The 17,754-nt window shown below is 33.5% G+C and overlaps 1 protein-coding gene across 1 annotated transcript; it reads right to left on the reverse strand.

Moving 5' to 3' along the window:
* Window positions 1–1,184: 1,184 nt before the first annotated feature.
* LOC130939586 (uncharacterized) lies at window positions 1,185–2,375 on the reverse strand. Its single transcript, XM_057867679.1, has 3 exons — window positions 2,324–2,375; window positions 1,490–2,203; window positions 1,185–1,351 (listed from the first exon to the last, which is right to left on the reverse strand). The coding sequence occupies exons 1-3, from the start codon at window positions 2,373–2,375 to the stop codon at window positions 1,185–1,187; spliced, it is 933 nt and encodes a 310-aa protein (XP_057723662.1).
* Between the last annotated feature and the right edge of the window lie 15,379 nt (window positions 2,376–17,754).

A 17,754-nucleotide genomic window follows, 5' to 3' on the forward strand; every position in this document is an offset into this window, starting at 1 on the left:
GAGAGAACGCCCAGATAAGAGAAGCAGCATTAAAGCAAAGAATGGCTACCAGATACAACAAAAAAGTCATTCGAAGAACATTTGCTGTAGACGACTTGGTCCTAATCAGAAACGACATTGGAGTCAACAAGTCGGGGGAAGGAAAGCTCGCCGCCAATTGGAAAGGGCCATACAAAATCAAAGAAGTGTTAGGGAAAGGTTATTATAAAATAACCGACCTGGATGGCACTGAGTTACCAAGGTCGTGGCATGCTTGTAATATGAAAAGGTACTACAGCTAGAAGCGAACTCTATTCCCTGATGTACTCTTTTTCCAGCTTCATGATTTTTTCCCAAAAAAGGGTTTTTTCTGGAGAGGGGTTTTTAACGAGGCATCATAGTAGAGGCTAAGGGAAATATACTGTTAAGACCCTTAGTAGCAAAAAGGTACCTTCCCGATTAATAAAGATCTTTTTCATTAATATATTTCTCTTAAATATCCTTCTCTATTTTTATATAAGTCTTTCTACGAAACGCGCCGACTTAAGCTCGACAAAGCGTGAAAATCCCATGAATCGACCTAGATGGTCGTCAGGATAAAACGACGAGGTACAAGTCGGTGTAAAGAGGTTATACAAGTCGATCGTAAAAACTCGTGAACTAACCCGACTCATAAGTCGGAAAGTGATCCCGAGTAGAGAAACTCGGAAAGCTTCGATCCACAGATCGGAACATAACACCGAGTAGAAGAAAAACGCATTGCAAAAATAACCTAAGTCATAAAACTCACCAAAGCAAAGTTGAGTATAAAGGATAAACAAAAGAGATTGAGAAACCTAGAAGAAGTTTAAAGGTTGCATACGAGCCTTTGCACGAAAAGGCTCGAGAAAACAATGCAAGCTAACAAAAGGTTTTTTCCGAAAAGATCAAACATATCCAAAACAGAAAAGCATGCATACGCGCAAAGTAACTTAAACCCTTATTCAAAAAGGGGCACCCACTTTGATTAGAAAACCCTTATCCAAAAAAGGGAATTTATTTTGTTTAAACCTTTATCCCAAAAAAGGGCAACAAACAGAATACTTTGTTTACGGCCTCAAAAGGCCAAGAAGCAAATTGTTCAAACACCACCAGCAAATAAATAGAAGTTTAAAAAAGGGGGACCCACAGGCCGGGCCCCCATATAGCCACAAAATAAAAAGAAGTCATTTCTTGGAAGCTGCAGAGGAATCACCACCACCAGGAGGAACGTCACCAGGACCGGGAGGAGGAGCCAAAGAGGAAGTCGGAGCAGGAGTGGAAGGACTCGGATCATCTTTAGAAGGAGGAAGAGACTCTATAATCCTCTGCCCCCGAGTCTTTAGGTCTGACTCTGAAAGGACCTCGGGAACAGGAGGATCAACAATGGCGCCATCAATCACCACTTTGTCAGGATGTAATGGAGAAAGATCCAAGTCGGGGGCTATAACCCTGACCTGCTCTAGGAAAATTCTCCAAGACTCCTCGGCGCCATCGGCGATAGAGTCCTCCAAGTCAGCATAAGCAGTCCGAGAGTTCAGCAAATCCTTCTTCACCTCCACCATATCTTTAAATAGGCTTTGGTAACTCTCCTGGGCTGCCTTCCTTAAATTTACCTCCATAGTACATTGGGCTCGCAGCTCGCTCTCCTTCTTCCGGAGGTCGTCTCTCTCCTTCCTTAACTTATCCCTCTCCTCCTTTAACTCCTTCTGATGTTTTTCAAACATAAGAAGCCTCTCCTCCAGCTCCTCGACCTTTGGGGAAGTACCCAAGGAGCTGAGGGGAGTCTTCTCAAACATGTCCAGAAGTTTGCCACAAACTCCCGCCGCCCTAAAACTTTCTTCGGCCAGAGTGGCAAGGTGCTTCCGAACAGAAACATCATCCATATTAATAAGTGGATAGATGTTCTTTCGGACGAAGGCAAGAGCCTCCGCCCTAACACCACCTTCCCAAGAAGGGCCAGACTCTGAAGTCTTGCGCTTCTTACTCTCTGGCTCGGAGAACGGTTGGGCAGAAGGGAGTGGTCGAGCCAAATTTGAGGAGGAGGAAATAACAATAGGCTGAGAGGGAGTACCCACATTTCTAGGAGGAGGAGGAAGAGGAGGAGGAGAGACGACCGCCTTGGAACCCCCGGACCTGGCCCGAGACTTTGCCTTGGCTTCCTGCACCCTCTGGTAGGACTCTTGAGCATTTTTCTTTGCCATATCTACAAAAGAAACAACCAAGTTACAAGTCGGCAAAATACAAGTCGGTAAAATACAAGTCGGTGAAATACAACTCGGAAATAGGAAATGCATGCACTACCTATGCAAGATTGAACAAATACCGACGTCCCCTGGAGGATTTTTCTCGTATCCAAGTATGGGGCCTTCCCCCATGCTTCTCGGAAAAACCCTACAATGGCCGCCTCCACCTCGTCTAGGTCATCTAGACCAATTTTTTCACAAGGGGTGGCCGGCAGCCAATAAAGGGGAAAGCGAGGGGAGGAATGCTCGTCCAGAAAAAAGGGGTGGTGACCCTCTACGGCTTGAACCTTGAAGAAGAAATTTTTGAAGTCGTGGAAAGATTCGTCAAAAAGGGTGAAAATCCTCCGACCTTGAATGGCTCGGAAGGATACCCATTGTTGTTTATTGTTTAGCCCACTAAAGGGCTTAGTCATATGGAAAAGATAAAAGAAGATTCTCAAGGAAGTCGGAAAGTCCAGAGCGTGGCTTATAAACTGGTAAATCTTCAAAAAACCCCATGAATTGGGATGGAGTTGAGTAGGGGCAACCTTACAGTGGTGCAGAACGGATATCTCAAAATCCGAGAAAGGAAGAAAAACACCCAAACGGGTGATCATGCATTCATACATAAAGAAAAAGTGAGGGGTCGCCTCATCAACTCTCCCAAAGCAGACCCGGTCTTCAGGACCCGGGATTATCAATTCATATTTGGGCTCGTCCTCGTCCGAAGTACAGAGCCTATGGTGAGTACGAAGGTGGGTGACGAACTCAGCGTCGACCAACGGTTCCTCCCCAAGGACCGTATCGTCAACCCACTGAGAAAGAATGTCTACAGAAGCCATTTTTTATGTAAAGAAAAGTGGCAGAAAACCTACAAAAGGGAAAAAGGAAAAAAGAAAATCAAAAAACAAGGCCACTAAAGAAGAAAGATTCGAAACTAGAATCTACGGGTCAACCTATCTACTCGCCAAACAAAACATGCAAACAAAAATGACATGGGAAAAACAGAACTAACCTTTAGCCGAAAATGAAGGTTGGGGAGAACTGAAGTCTTCAAACACAAGAATGCAACACAAACAGGATAAGGAGAAGTTTGAAAGATTGCAGAAACGGAAAATGGAAAGAGAGGGAAAGTATTTATAAATAGGCTAAGGGGCATAATGGTAAAAACGAGGCAGTCATTAATGCGACTGCACCGTTACCAAAGCCCTCAATCCCTAAATGATCCCTCAACGGACACGACGCTTGAATTGACGTAACTGTCAGAAACCAAAAGTCGCGAAAATCACGTCGGTTCTCACCATCCGTATTCTTTCAAACAAGTCGACTACGAACCCGAGTTGAATACTTGAACCCAAACTTTAAAGAAAATTTGGGCTCAAGTAGGGGCACTGTTCATACCCCGGCCCAATGTTAAGGGCCCAGGTCCAATCGAAAGGCCTGATCCAATAGATTAAGCCTAGCAAAGCACCCACCTCCATTCTAGAGGTCGGTGTCAACCCCGACTTGGTACGAAGAAGTCGGTTGTGAGATTAGCTGGCAGATAAATACTCATTCAAATGGGAAACCGCCCCTGAAATCTCTCTAACCACTTCATAAAGCCATATCTTAACCTCCCTAAGATAATGGGACGGTTATTATCCTAAAGATACGGCACTACTCCAACGGTGGTTATTGGCTCACCACTATAAGTACACTGACACACCTCAGGTATTCCTAAGTCCAATACTCTCTAAGACCTGCTTACACCCTTGCTAACTTAGGCATCGGAGTGTCTTTGCAGGTACCACCCCCCATTCACACGCGAGCACAAGTCGGACGGAGCCTCCCGAGTTGCGGACCTACCTGGAGTCCTCCTCCATCACTCACTTGGGCCGCCAAACGCCATCCATTGGACTAATCTCCGGTTACCCACCGTAACAAAACGATATATAATTTAAGTTTAAAAAATTTAATATAATTTAAACGATATAATTTGAACATTTTAAATAATAGAATAGATGAAAAACTTTATATCAAATTTGTTATATTAAATTAACAATTTTAAATGACGTGCTTAAATAAGTAGTTTTAAATTATGTGATTTGAGTTAAAATTGTCCATTAAATCTGTCTATCACCTATATTAATTAAAACTTTCCGATTAAAATGATTATATCTATATCTATAGGGACTGAACCACTAATTTGCGTATTGTACATATCATATATTTATGTAATTTAAATAAAAAATCCTTAATAAAATTATTTTATAAATTTACTAATTTCTCAGATTATATTACTATAATTAATAAAAATTACTAAACCCCAAATTACTAAATCTTGTTCCTCATGACTCATGAGTTATGAGCCTGGCAACACCGAAATTCCCAATTTCCAAATTTTTTACAGCCTCGTATTTGTCCATAGTGATCACAATTAACCATCGAAATCCTCAACTTGATCTTCAAGACCAACAGAGACAGAAATAGAATTGAAATAAAATCATAGGGTCATTCTGTCCATTAATTCGATCAAAAGAGTACCTAAAGCTGGTCATTTTTCATTGAATAAAAACTTGTTTCTTAATCTGTTCTGATTTTGTATAAAATTAGGGAGAGAGAGAAAGGGAATACGGTTAGAAAAATGGTGGAGAAGAAGAAAGAAGAATGGAATTGAAATCCATAGCTGCCGGCACCCTCAATCTCTCCCTCTCTCTCAACCATCTGATGGATTCGATCTTTGACGCCATCAACGCCCGAGATCTCTCTCCAATGGCGCCGTTTCCAGTCACAGCTTTTTTCCGATGATTTTGTCGGAGTCCTCAAGCTCTTCTCTGACCATATGGTTGATGCTGGGTGCTCGAGCTTGTGGCGGAGATTAGGAAGAAGAGGGAGGAGTTGATGGTGAAGAAGGAGCTGTTGAAGTTGTGAGGATAATTTTTGCGGCGAATAAGATGTTGGAGAGTGTTAAGAAAGCGTTGAAGAATGGACGGTTTGGTTTTCCTGGAGAAAGGTTGAAGGAGCTGAAAGTGACATTAACATAACAGGAGATACTTAATTCTAATTAATTTAAGCTAATATATTTCTAATCTTTTGATATAAACCCACATATATTTTTGATATAACAACAATAACCATAAAAAGAATAATATTTTTAAAGTAACCCCACTGACATAAAAGCTGCAAAAAAAACTAACTAGCCAATCACATCAAATTACATTTAGAATGATTTTAACCGTTGGACTAAAAAAATATAAAAGATCTAATAGCTCCTCAATAAAAAGGCACACCAATAAGCCAAACAAACTTTTGGCATTTCGGTACCCAAAAGAAGGGCGGCGTACCGAATCCGTGCCCAACATTGAAATCTATAGGAAAAAGTGAAGCAGCTACAGTAGTTGAAACATGCAGAAGCAAATTTGACATGTCTATTGTGCATATGAAAACAAAAGAAATAATAAAATTGTAGTGTACGGATGCGACAAACTACTATGAAACATTTGGAATCATCGAAAATTTTCTAAAAACGAATTTAACACGTGCATGATAAAAATTTTGGAAAGATTTCTTTGCCGATTTCTGAGGATAGTGAGAAATTGACCCATGCATGATAATAATTATATGGATTGATTTAATTTGCTCGTTTCTGTAGATACTGGATAGCGAGAAGGGACACTCTATTATACAGATTGAGTGATATAGAGAGAGAAAATAATTTTTTTTATAGTTATTTTTTATTATTTTATTGTTATTCAAAGTGTGGGTCTTACTTTTTTCAATCTCTATTTCATCCCATAAAAAGAAAGATCTATAAACTTACATCTTTACTACATAATTCCTAGCGAAAAAATTTCGCTCAGCTTTTGGATTAGTTTTTTTTTCTAAATAAAAAGTACAACAATCTAACACAATAGAATAATCACCTTCGCAATAGTTTAAGGATATGTTGCTGAAGAATCTGAGCGTGGCTGTTTAAGTCTGTCTTTATTTTTCTTCTTTACTTTCTACTTTCTAGACATCAAAAAAAGTTAGTGCAATCACTACTATATAGAGAAGATATGTCACTAAAAGGATTATTGATCACTAAAAAAAGAAAAAGTCTAGGGGGCCAGCAATTTTATTGTATTTTGACCAACATGTAATCAGCAGAGAAAGATGAGCCATTAGATAAAATATCACACCAATCTCATACCATTAAATCATCATTGATGGCTAATTGATGGCTACCAATCACAAATATTGCTGACCCCCTAACATTGCTCCTAAAATAAATACCTAAATAAAACTCTTGTTTTTGTCAATTTGCATTGTCTGTCACTATTTTAATCTTTCAAAACACATATGACCTCAAAAAAAAAAAAAAAAAAGACAACCCATAAACGATGCAATACAGTAAAAATCTCAAAAACAAATTCATTTAGTTCAAGTGAGTTCTTGGGAAAGTAGCTACTAACTATTTTTTTTGGTGACTAGCTACTAACTATTTGAAAGACCTAAATTGAATTGTCTCGGTAACTATAAACTATAATTTGAAAATTAGGTTAAAAGAACATTAGAATTTTTATAATTTATAAACAACCACTACTCATTGTTATGCATAACTTGACTATTATACTTATAACTCAGTCATTACAACGTAGTTCATCCTGTATTATTTGGTAGCTGTAACTCATAGCTCGAAAAATAAGTCAAATAAATAAATAGAATCATTTAAGTAAAACAGAAAAATAATATCATCACACGTTACTCCAAATAGTTCGGAGAAGTAGTCAAAACAGATATTAGTGCGTTAAACGTAATTACACTATAGTCACATGTGTTCACTAATATTTCAAAAATCGCAAATATTTGAGAATAGTCATTTTTCTATAATTATGTCTATATAAGGTAAAACAAGATAAAAAAATAGAAAATATCTTAAACCTACTTATTAGTAATGTCAATTTTATTCTCTTCTTTGAATTATTATTGAATAGGGTGTCGAAATACTTTTTACAGGTATCTATCCCATCTAGTCTTTTTTAAAGTTCAATATTTACTTCATCCGTAAAGAAAATAGAATGATATCACTCTTTCTGCAACGAGCTATATCACGGACAGTCCCTTTTTAACAATAGAACACAATCTAAATCACAATAGTTTAAATTAATTTGGATTAAAAAAATTAAATCGATATTCAACACTTTACAATTCACAATCATCTGAATGATATGTCTTCAAATCCCCCAACCACTTCTTCATCTCCACCAATGGCAGTGCGTGGGAAGTGAAGGAGTCAACATAATGACTCTGAGAGAAAAGGCTACTACAAAAGCAGGGAAAAGAAGAAAGAAACATTGCAAAAAATAAAAACAACCCTAAAAATCTACCAACCTGATGAGCGAATATTTTATACGTTTTTTGGTATTATTTTTATATAGTTTTTAGCATATTTTGTTTAAGTTTTATTATATTTTCATAGGTTTTAGTATAAAATTTACATTTTTTGATTTTACTATGAGTTGTTGTATTTTATAGTAATTTCAGATATTTTCTAGCTGAAATCTGAGAGTTTTGATAAAGTTTGATTCAGAGGGAAGAAAAGCGTAGCAGATGCTGTCAGGATCTGACCTCCGTGCACTCAAGGAAACTTTTCTCGAGCTATAGATATTCAAATGGAGCGTTCTCAATGGCTATGGAAAGCTAACATCCATGACTTTTCAGCAATATATAATAGTCCATACTTGTCTTTTGAGATGAAGGCTCAAAACTGGCGTTCAACACCAACCATCTACCCCAGTCCTGGTGTCCAACGCCCACAGAGAGGTGGCCAGTGTCCAACACACACAAAGGTATCCCTAGCCAGCGTTCAATGCCCAAGGAGCGTCCTAGCACGTGGGAGACACTAAAACTCAGCCCAAACACTCACCAAGTGGGCCCCAAAAGTGGATTTTCGCACTACAAGCCTAAGCCTATCATATTTCTGTAATTCTTAGTTACTAGATTAGTATATATATACAAGAGTTTACCTTTGTTAGAGGACTCGTGCCCACTTTTATGTTTCATATTATATTTTCTATCAGCATGAGTCACTAAACCTCCTAGGTTAAAGTTAGGAGCTCTGCTGAGTTTTACGGATTAAAAAAAGTACTACTGTTCTATTTCAATTCGTGTTTGATTCTCTCCTAAGATGTATCTTCGTTCTTTAACCTTATGAATGAGTTGAACCGTCAAAAGTTATCTCTATTTTACATGGGTTCAGCGAGCATCTTTCATCGGATATCAATGAACCACTAGCTTGATTATACATCTCTTAGACGGCTAATCCACGACTTCGTTGGGGACTTCTCGAGACATCAGTTCAGCCGAGGTATGGAGAGATTAGAGTCTTTGTGGTAAAGGGTAGAATCAAGGCGCAGTTTTCTCTAATTCGGAAGATTCGACCTTGTCTGTGGCGTTTTGAGTATGATCATCAAGGAGAATGAACTGTAGGAGCTTCACCCTCATTCAGACTAGATGCGCACTAAACCTGGTGTTCAGCCTAAAGGAAGCTTGGCGGCCGCTCAAACCGGCATTGATCACATACAGCCTGCTATAAAAGAAATCATCCACAGTTGGAGTAGACAGTATGAAAGGATTGATCCAGAAGAACAAAGCATCTCTGAAACCTTAACCATCTTCATATCATTGAATTCACAATTACTGAGTAACGTTATCCTTATTTTACTTTTATGCATTTAAACAACTACACAACTTTTATATCTGCCTAACTAAGATTTACAAGATAACCACTGTTTGATCCAAGCCGATAATCCTCGTGGGATTGACCCTAACTCACCTCAGGTATTACTTGAACGACCCAGTACACTTGCTGGTTCAGTTGTACGGAGTGTGAAAATCCGTGCACCAAATTTTTGGCGCCGTTGTCGGGGATTGTTCGAGTTTGAACAAACTAACGGATTATTTTATTGTTTAGATTAGGTATTGTTTTTAATTTTGTTTGAGTCTTTTATTTTTCTTTTTTATTTCGAAAAACTCAAAAAAAAATAAAAAAATTTCAAAAATCTTTTCTTTTCTTTATTAATCTTTATCTTTTGTTTGAGTCTTCTGTTCTTGTTCTTGTGAAATTTTCGAATTTCTTGAAGTCTTTTTTCAAAAAAATTTCAAAAATAATATCTTTTATTTGAGTCTTGTGTTAAATCTTAAGTTTGGTGTCTTATGTGTTTTCTTTATTTCTTTAAATTTACGAAAACTTGTTCTTATTGTGTTCTTCTTGGTCTTCAAGTTGTTCTTGTTTTTCTTTTTATTCGATTTTTTAAAAAAAAAATAACGGTTGTTAATTTTTAACTAACAAAAAAAATACACTTACACTCTTTTTCAATTAAAATTTTTTAAATAAATGTACTCTTATTATTTTATTTTTTTAATTTAAATAAACATATTCGTATTATTTTAAATAAAATTTAAAATTAATATAAGTAGGTTTATTTAAAATTTTAAATTTTACTATTTTAAATAAACATATTCTTATTATTTTAAAAAAAATTTAATTTAAATAAATGTACTTATATTATTTTAAATAAGTTTATTCTTTTAATTTAAAAATAATATGAATGTATTTAAATAAAAAAATTAACAACCGTTATTTTTTTAGATCAAATAAATATAATTAATCATATGAGTACAATAATACGAATACATACGATTTTATAAATCATTAATTTAGATTCTATCTATTTAAATTTTAAATTACAAACTAATACAAATTTTATAATTTAAAATTCTAATTATTTAAATAAAATTAAATTGATTAAAAAATAAAATATACTAAAACAATTCAAATCATATTAAAACGTAAACAAATTTGTTGAGTCCATAAACAATCTTTTTATGTAAATAAATAAGTTTAAATAATGTAATTGGCGAATTTTGTACAAACTTGATGAACACAATAAAAAAATTAAATCCTAAAAAATAATATGATTTTTTTTAAAATTAATTTTTTTATATTTTATAATAGAAAAAAAACCTGATTAACATTAAACTGGTTCAATATATTAGATAATTTTAATTTTTTAATAATTTTTAATTATAATTTTGGTTAAAAAAATTATATAGTAAACAATTAACTATAATTTTTCAATTTAAATTAGTCAATTTATTTTTAAAATAAAATACGGTAAAAAATCTAATATCATAGCTATATCAATTGGTTTTTTAATTAAATTATTTATATAAAATAAATTGATTTTTTTAAGGGAGCCACTTAGATAAAAATTGGCAAAAACGTCTTTTTTTTAAAATATTTTTTAAAAATTAAAATTTAACACATATAATTAATTAAACTATAATATTTTTATTAAAATTAGATCAGATAAATTAGTTTAGCCAAAAATTTAATAAATTAAATTTTAAACTGATATAAATTAATATTTTTTAATAAAAAATGACTACAATATCCCTATTATAAAAAATAACTAAAATACCCGTATTAAATATATATATATATATATATATATATATATATATATATATATATATATTATAATTTTAAAAGCTCTAAATCCTAACCTTCTGACGACATGACGACAGAGAAGAAAAATGCTAGAATTTAGGATTCTCAAAATTAATATATATAATAAGAGTATTTTAGTCATTTTCTATAATAGCGATATTGTAGTCATTTTTATAAAAAATAATATTAATTTAGACCAATTCGAAATTCGATTCACCATTTTTCGATCAAATTAATTTGTCTGGCTTAATTTTGACAAAAATAACACGATTTAATCAATTATATGTGTTAAATTTTAATTATTAAAAATATTTTTAAAAAAAGACGTTTTAGACGTCTTTATCAGAGTAGCTCCACACATGTCATCTATCTAAAAACAACTTCATATGAAATCGATTGCAGGTGAATTTCTGTCATAAATTTTTTTTTATTTTGCTTCAAAATTTATATACTTAATAATTTTGTTGAACATATATTATTCAAACGATTGTGAATGGTATAACATTAGAGTATTGATTTTTTTTTATCCAAATCGATTTAAACTATTGTGATTTGGATTGGACGACTTTTATCCTATACAAATTTTAAATTTTATAATCCAAAAATTTTAATTATTTTTTTTTCTTCTAAATTTTTAAATTTTAATTATTTTTTCCATCCAAATTTTAAATTTAAAAATTTTTAAATTGTTACATTTTTTTAAAATCTAATAACTCAACCCTATTCAAATTACAATAATTTAAATCTGATTAATTAATTCAAATTGATACAAAATAAATTATAATTATTTGAATATAATTGACTTAAATTAAAAAATATAATCAAACAACAAAATCAAAATTATAACCAATTAGATTGATTTTATTTTTTAAATCGATCCAACAAGAGCTACATACTCAGCTATTCCAATTGCTGGATGTCATTGTGATTTGCCTTTTACAGTCTCTAAATCGAAAAAGGCTTCTTTTAGTATGATCAAAGAAAAGGTTCGGAAAAGAATCCAAGGATGGAAGCGCAATCTTCTTTCGTCAGGTGGTAGACACATATTGCTTAAGGCAGTGGGAGAAGCTATTCCTATTTATACATTGTCTTGCTTCAAGTTGCCTGATGGTTTAATTTCGGAAATTCACTCTCTACTTTCTCAGTTCTGGTGGGGACAAAAAGGTTCTGAAAGGAGGATGGCTTGGATTAGCTGGGACACTATGACTCGCCCACGAAAAGAAGGAGGCCTTGGATTTAAAGATCTCAGAATCCAAAATCTGGCGCTTTTAGGCAAACAGTTTTGGCGACTTGTAACACAGCCTACTTCCTTATTATCCAAAATCTTAAGAGGTAAATACTTTAGCAATGGTAATGCTATAACGGCAGAAATTGGAGTCTTACCTTCTTGGGGATGGAGGAGCATATTGGAAGGCCGAAAGATTGTTGAAAAAGGTCTTAATTGGGCTGTGGGTACTGGTGAGGATATCCGAACCTTTGAGGATCCTTGGCTGCCTCCTCCGTATCCTTTAATGATTTCTGACATGCCAAATAGACAGGCTATTTCTGAGTTGTTTCCAAGAGTTAAAGATCTAATTACTGAAGATAGAAATTGGAATCATAATCTCATTCAAGAACTATTTCTCCAAGACGTTGCAAATAGAATTTTGTCAGTTAAAATTCAGTAGAGTAGGGACAAATTGCAATGGGATTTGAACAAATCCAAGCAATATGATACAGCTTCAGGTTACAGAATTGGCTATTTATTTTACCATCCGCCTCTGGAGCTTTGCCCTAATTATATGCAACAGAAAAAGCCGTGGATTGATCTATGGAAGTTGAACTTGCCTCACAAAATTAAGCTATTTATTTGGAAAGCTCTCCATGGTCAACTTCCGGTGCTTGCTCAGATTCATCACCGCATCCCATCTATATCACCAATATGCCCTTGCTGTCATGAAGCAACGGAAACAGTCACTCATTGTTTGATCGATTGCTCTAGAATTAAAGACGTATGGTCTCAGAGTTATCTTCGTGACTGTCTTCCCCCTCAGAGTTCTAAGGACTTTTGGACATGGTGGACTGCATCAACAGAGATACTTAACCCGTTGAAGAATGCTGACCGTAATCCTCAGTTGCTTGCCATCATTTGCTGGAACTGCTGGAAAGCTCGCAACCAGTTGATTTTTGAAGGTTCTACTTCTATGCCGTCTGCCATTCTAGCAAGCTCTGTCAAGTTGCTCCGTGAAATCCAAAGAACTCCCAGTTTAAGTCGTCATCTCCATGAGACAAGCTCTTAGGTGCATTCAATTTGATTTATCATTATTTCTTCTTTAAGATTTTTCTTCGTTTTTCGACCACGCACCGTTGGATGAATACCTTCAGTGTAGTGTTTTTGGGAAATCCCCACCTTTTATTATGCTGTCTTGCTTTTGGACATCTTTGTATTTCATTTTTTAATAATTAATGAAATATAACCTATTATCTTTGGAAAAAAAATGCTCTCACACAAGTTGCATGACCATATATAAAAATAAAAACACCTATTTCAATGAAGAAGCTAAACTTAAAACATCTTTTCATAAAAATATTTCTTTTTAAATGTGACTTATATGTTTGATAATATTTTAAATAAAGATAATATTTTAATAATATATTAAAATCAAATTCTATAATTCATCATCTAATAATAAAAACAAATATTTTTTCACATAAAAACAATATAAAATCTTTGTTAAAGTATCTACCAAAATAAATTTTTTCTCATTTCTCAACTCGATCTTGCGATTAAAAAAAATCAACCTATTTCATATACCTTATTTATTACAAAATAAACTTTGAATCACACATTACAAACATTAGAATGTTTTGAAATAATTACAGTTTCATATTCAATCAACTATTTTAAATTTTGTAGTGTATTGTTGGAGATAATATTTTTAGTTTATTTATTTAAATGAAGAAACTCTTGATCGTTGCTCCATTTATTCACTAATCCGAATCATATATGTTTCCTTGCTTGTCTTTAGTAGACTTGGAGACGATGCTTGAATAAGATTTTCAGTAATAATATATATAAGCAAAAATTTTCTTATGTGAGACAAAGAATAGTACAACCATATCATGATTTATGCTTGTGCAAAAGTTTTGATCTCCTATGGAATGGTAAGCTTTCAACTATGTTATATGAAAATAGAATTAATATTCAAAATGATTCCTGAAATTTGACGTTCAGACACAATTTAATCCTTAAATTTTTAATTGACTCAAATTGTATCATAAAATTTTGACTCATGCTTCAATTTGGCTCTTCTGACGTTTTTCGTCACTGAAAAGCTGATTTGACAATTTTAAATGACACGTGGCACTGTAACAGTTAGATGACATGACCAAATTTTTCAAGGCATCAATTTAACTCCTCACAATTTGAATATAAAACCTAACACATCCCCAGTTGAAATGCTTTGTTCATTTTTGAAAAAAATTTTAGGATCAACTCTAACCTTCACTTCTACTAGCCACTTAAAGTTCTGGTTGAAATATTTAAGGCCTCAAGATTGTGCTTCAACTAGGGGTGGCAAAGCGCCCCATCTCGCCCTGTCTAAGCGCCGTCTAGGAAACTAAAGTTAAAGATATAAAGCAAATTTCATAACAAACAAATTGGCCCAAATAAGTTGAGCATATGCAACGAAAAGGTTACGCATCTCCTTTAGTACATCATTGATGTACTCAGATAAGATGGTAGTCATGTGGTCAAATGTTCATCCAGAATTACAGTGTCGCAACCAGGCCTCTTTGTAAAACATATTTTCTCGCATTTTAAATTCCGATTTGAGATCTCTTAGGCTGCATTTGTAAGAGAGGCTGAATTTGATAGACAAAGACAGGGCGACAGAGACTAAATTAAGTTTTTGTATTATGTTTGATGTAAAGTATACAGAACTAAGTTATGTCTTAATATTCTATCTATTTGGTTCAAGATAAATATGGATATGAAATAATGATATTTACTAAGATATCCTTAGTTATTAAAAAAATATTATTAAAGTTTCAATCTCCGTCTCCGGAAATTTCAGCCCCTTGGTCCCCACTTTTTGGAGGAACTAAAGGGCAAATTTTGTGTCCCGAGACTGAAATTTTAGTTCTAGTCTCTTGCCACCAAACACAATATTAAGTCCCGGTCTCCTAGTCTCAATTCCAATCTCAAAAAACAAAAACTACGTACTTTAGTGCTCTCATGTATGTCAAGTATTACTCCTTGTTTGGGGAATATGCTTCATTGATCATGGCTCATTTTTCCTATTTTACACTTGAACCTACTCATGAAGTAGTTAGCAACCGTATGATGGATACAATAAGCATAATACGCCCCTAGAGGATGCCATCCTCTACCCTCCTCTTCCATTGTAGCATGTATGACTCTTGCTACGTCAGGATATGGCAAGAATACCTTGATGTGGAGTCACATGCTGTTGGGAATTTTTTATAAAGAACAACCAAGATTTTGTTGATTCCAACTCAATCAATTACAAAAGAAATGGGAAGAATGTTTGAATTGCTGTCTTGTGCAAATGCCATTACCAGAACTCCTTTTTATTGCCCGTACAAATTTGTACCATCAATAGATACCAGAGGTTTGCAATACTTAAATGTTTCATTGTAGGAAGGAAATATCCAAAATACCTTATCAAACTGCATAAAACCAAAGTCTTGAAGAATGCCTTCATAATGTGGCACAAGTTTGATATCATGAACTATACCAAGCAAACATTGCTCAATCCTATTCAAAAACCTCGAAAGTTGGTTGTACGACTTTTTTTAATCTCCATAAATTTAAGCCGTTACTGTTTGATTTGTCATTCAAACCTTCCTGTACAACGACTTAAACATGCAACTCTGCTCCACTGCCCCTTGCAGTACTCTAATTGGAACGAAAGAATTACCTAAATTGATTAATATGTCACTAATTTTAGAAATTTTACAACAATAAAAATATAAAATGATAAACATATAGCCATTTTTCAAAAATAGATACAAAAATTTAAAATATTTATCTTCTCTTATGGCAAAGATAACTCCACAAATCAGATTGCTATCAAGATTTGAATGATCTTGGAACATTATTAGTGCCAAGCACGTGTGTTTTATATTTACAAGCCTCCCAATAACCAAGATTTTCTTGATAATCAACCCAAATGCTCCACCGATAACCTACAACATAATATTTACACCGACAATGATACTTTAGATTATTAGATTTCACTACAAGAAAGTTGTTGGATCAGATACCGTCGAATTTATCGGCAGATTTTTTCGTCTGTTGCAAAATACCGATGAATTTAGCGGCGGATATAAATTCTTGCAAAATTTTGGAACTTGTTACCGTCAAATTTTTTTTCAGTAAATTCGACAGTAATATATTATTTATTATTAATAATTAAATTAATAGTTACTGACAGATTTAACCGACAGTAAATCCGAGGTAAACTTAAATTTTAATTTTTTTAAAAAAAATTATTTGAAAATTTAATATATAATTTTAAATATTTAAATTTAATAATTTCTAAACAAATAAAATTCAAAATTTTACAATTTCTTATAATAATTTGTCTATAATTTTTAGTTGAAAGTTTACAAACAAGTTTAAATTTCAAAGTTTATTACTATTAAAAAAAGAGAATTCAATTAAGAAGGAAAATTATATTTGAAATGCATCAAACCCTCAATTACACAAAATGAACAAAATTAAATTAAAAATCGAAAGAGCAATACTGATGAGCATTAAAGATTAGACTATACTAATATACTACTACATTTAACAAAAGATCAACCATGGCAAACTATATTTATGATACTAACAATTAACTAATTTATCTCTCTCTCTATTCTTCTATCTTAATCCCAATTCTTTGACTAATTGCAAGTGTGGTTGAAGAATCAAAGGATTAGTATAGTGAACCTATTATGTTATCATAATCTTATACTTTACATTGTTACTACTACAAGAGTGTATTGAACCTATTACATTACTATAATCTTTTGAAAAACTTTTAGTGATACTGTTAGCATTACATCATTTGTTCATTTCCCATTTCTATAGTAGTAGTTATATTATGGACCGAGGTAAGTAGTGCTAAGCATATCTCTCTGTAATCAAGTAATATATAAAATATAAATAAACACATCAAACATAATTATATTCTAATATAAATCTTAAAATCTCATCCAAATTAAAAATTTTACATCAACCAAAATATTATCTAATCTCATCCAAGTCTGCATAAGTCAAATAACAAAAGAAATATCCAAACAAGATTAATAAGTAGATAGTAATTAGTATGCAAATAAATAATAGCTAGAATAATAAGCATGCAGCGAGAACAATAATAGCTAGGCAAATAAATTCAATAACTACATACCAAAAAATTTAATAACACATAACAAAAAATTAGCAAAAGAATTATTAGTAAGAACTGAACAATTATTAGCAAAAAGTTTAACAAATCAACAAAAACAATGACAACAACAACAATCACTAACAAATCAACAAGAGCTATAAAGCAATAACTACAAAAACTAAACAATTATTAGTAAAAAAATTAAGTAATCAAGAATAATAACAGCAAATAAATTGAATAACTACAAGAACTGAACATATATGCAACAACAACATAACAATTAACAAGAAGAATTAACAACAAGAAGAACAACTAACAGAGGATAAAAAAGAACAATCAGCGACAAGATGCTGAAGAACTGAATCGAGTGACAGAGTCACAAACTATACCTGAATGCCAGAAGGAATGGAGCTGGAGGTGAGCAGGTCCTAAAGCGACGGCGAGAGCCAGAAGATGACAACAAGGCAACAGAAAAACTCGTAGAGTGGTAGACAAAGGAACTTGTAGCTTCAAGCTCTAGGAGAGGAAGAGGACACACCGTCGGAGAGGGCAAAAAAAGGTTAGGACAAAAGGGGTTAGGGTTTTTTATTAAAAAAATGAAAACAAGATAGAATAGGGAGAGGGATGATGGCAACCTACCTGGACGATGAAGGAGAGATACAAGTCCGGCGACAGAGGGAGC

The sequence above is a fragment of the Arachis stenosperma genome, chromosome 7 (assembly GCF_014773155.1).
Source record: "Arachis stenosperma cultivar V10309 chromosome 7, arast.V10309.gnm1.PFL2, whole genome shotgun sequence".
In the NCBI taxonomy this organism is placed as follows: domain Eukaryota; kingdom Viridiplantae; phylum Streptophyta; class Magnoliopsida; order Fabales; family Fabaceae; genus Arachis; species Arachis stenosperma.

Bases quoted from the DNA above. Each gene is read 5' to 3' on its own strand.
- LOC130939586 (XM_057867679.1), bottom strand. From the start codon at position 2,375: ATGGGGGAAGGCCCCATACTTGGATACGAGAAAAATCCTCCAGGGGAC. The intron at 2,204-2,323 runs GTATTTGTTCAA...TTTCTTTTGTAG, and splicing joins AAATCCTCCAGGGGACGTCG to ATATGGCAAAGAAAAATGCT. The intron at 1,352-1,489 runs GCGCCGAGGAGT...AGGTCCTTTCAG, and splicing joins GGAGGACTCTATCGCCGATG to AGTCAGACCTAAAGACTCGG.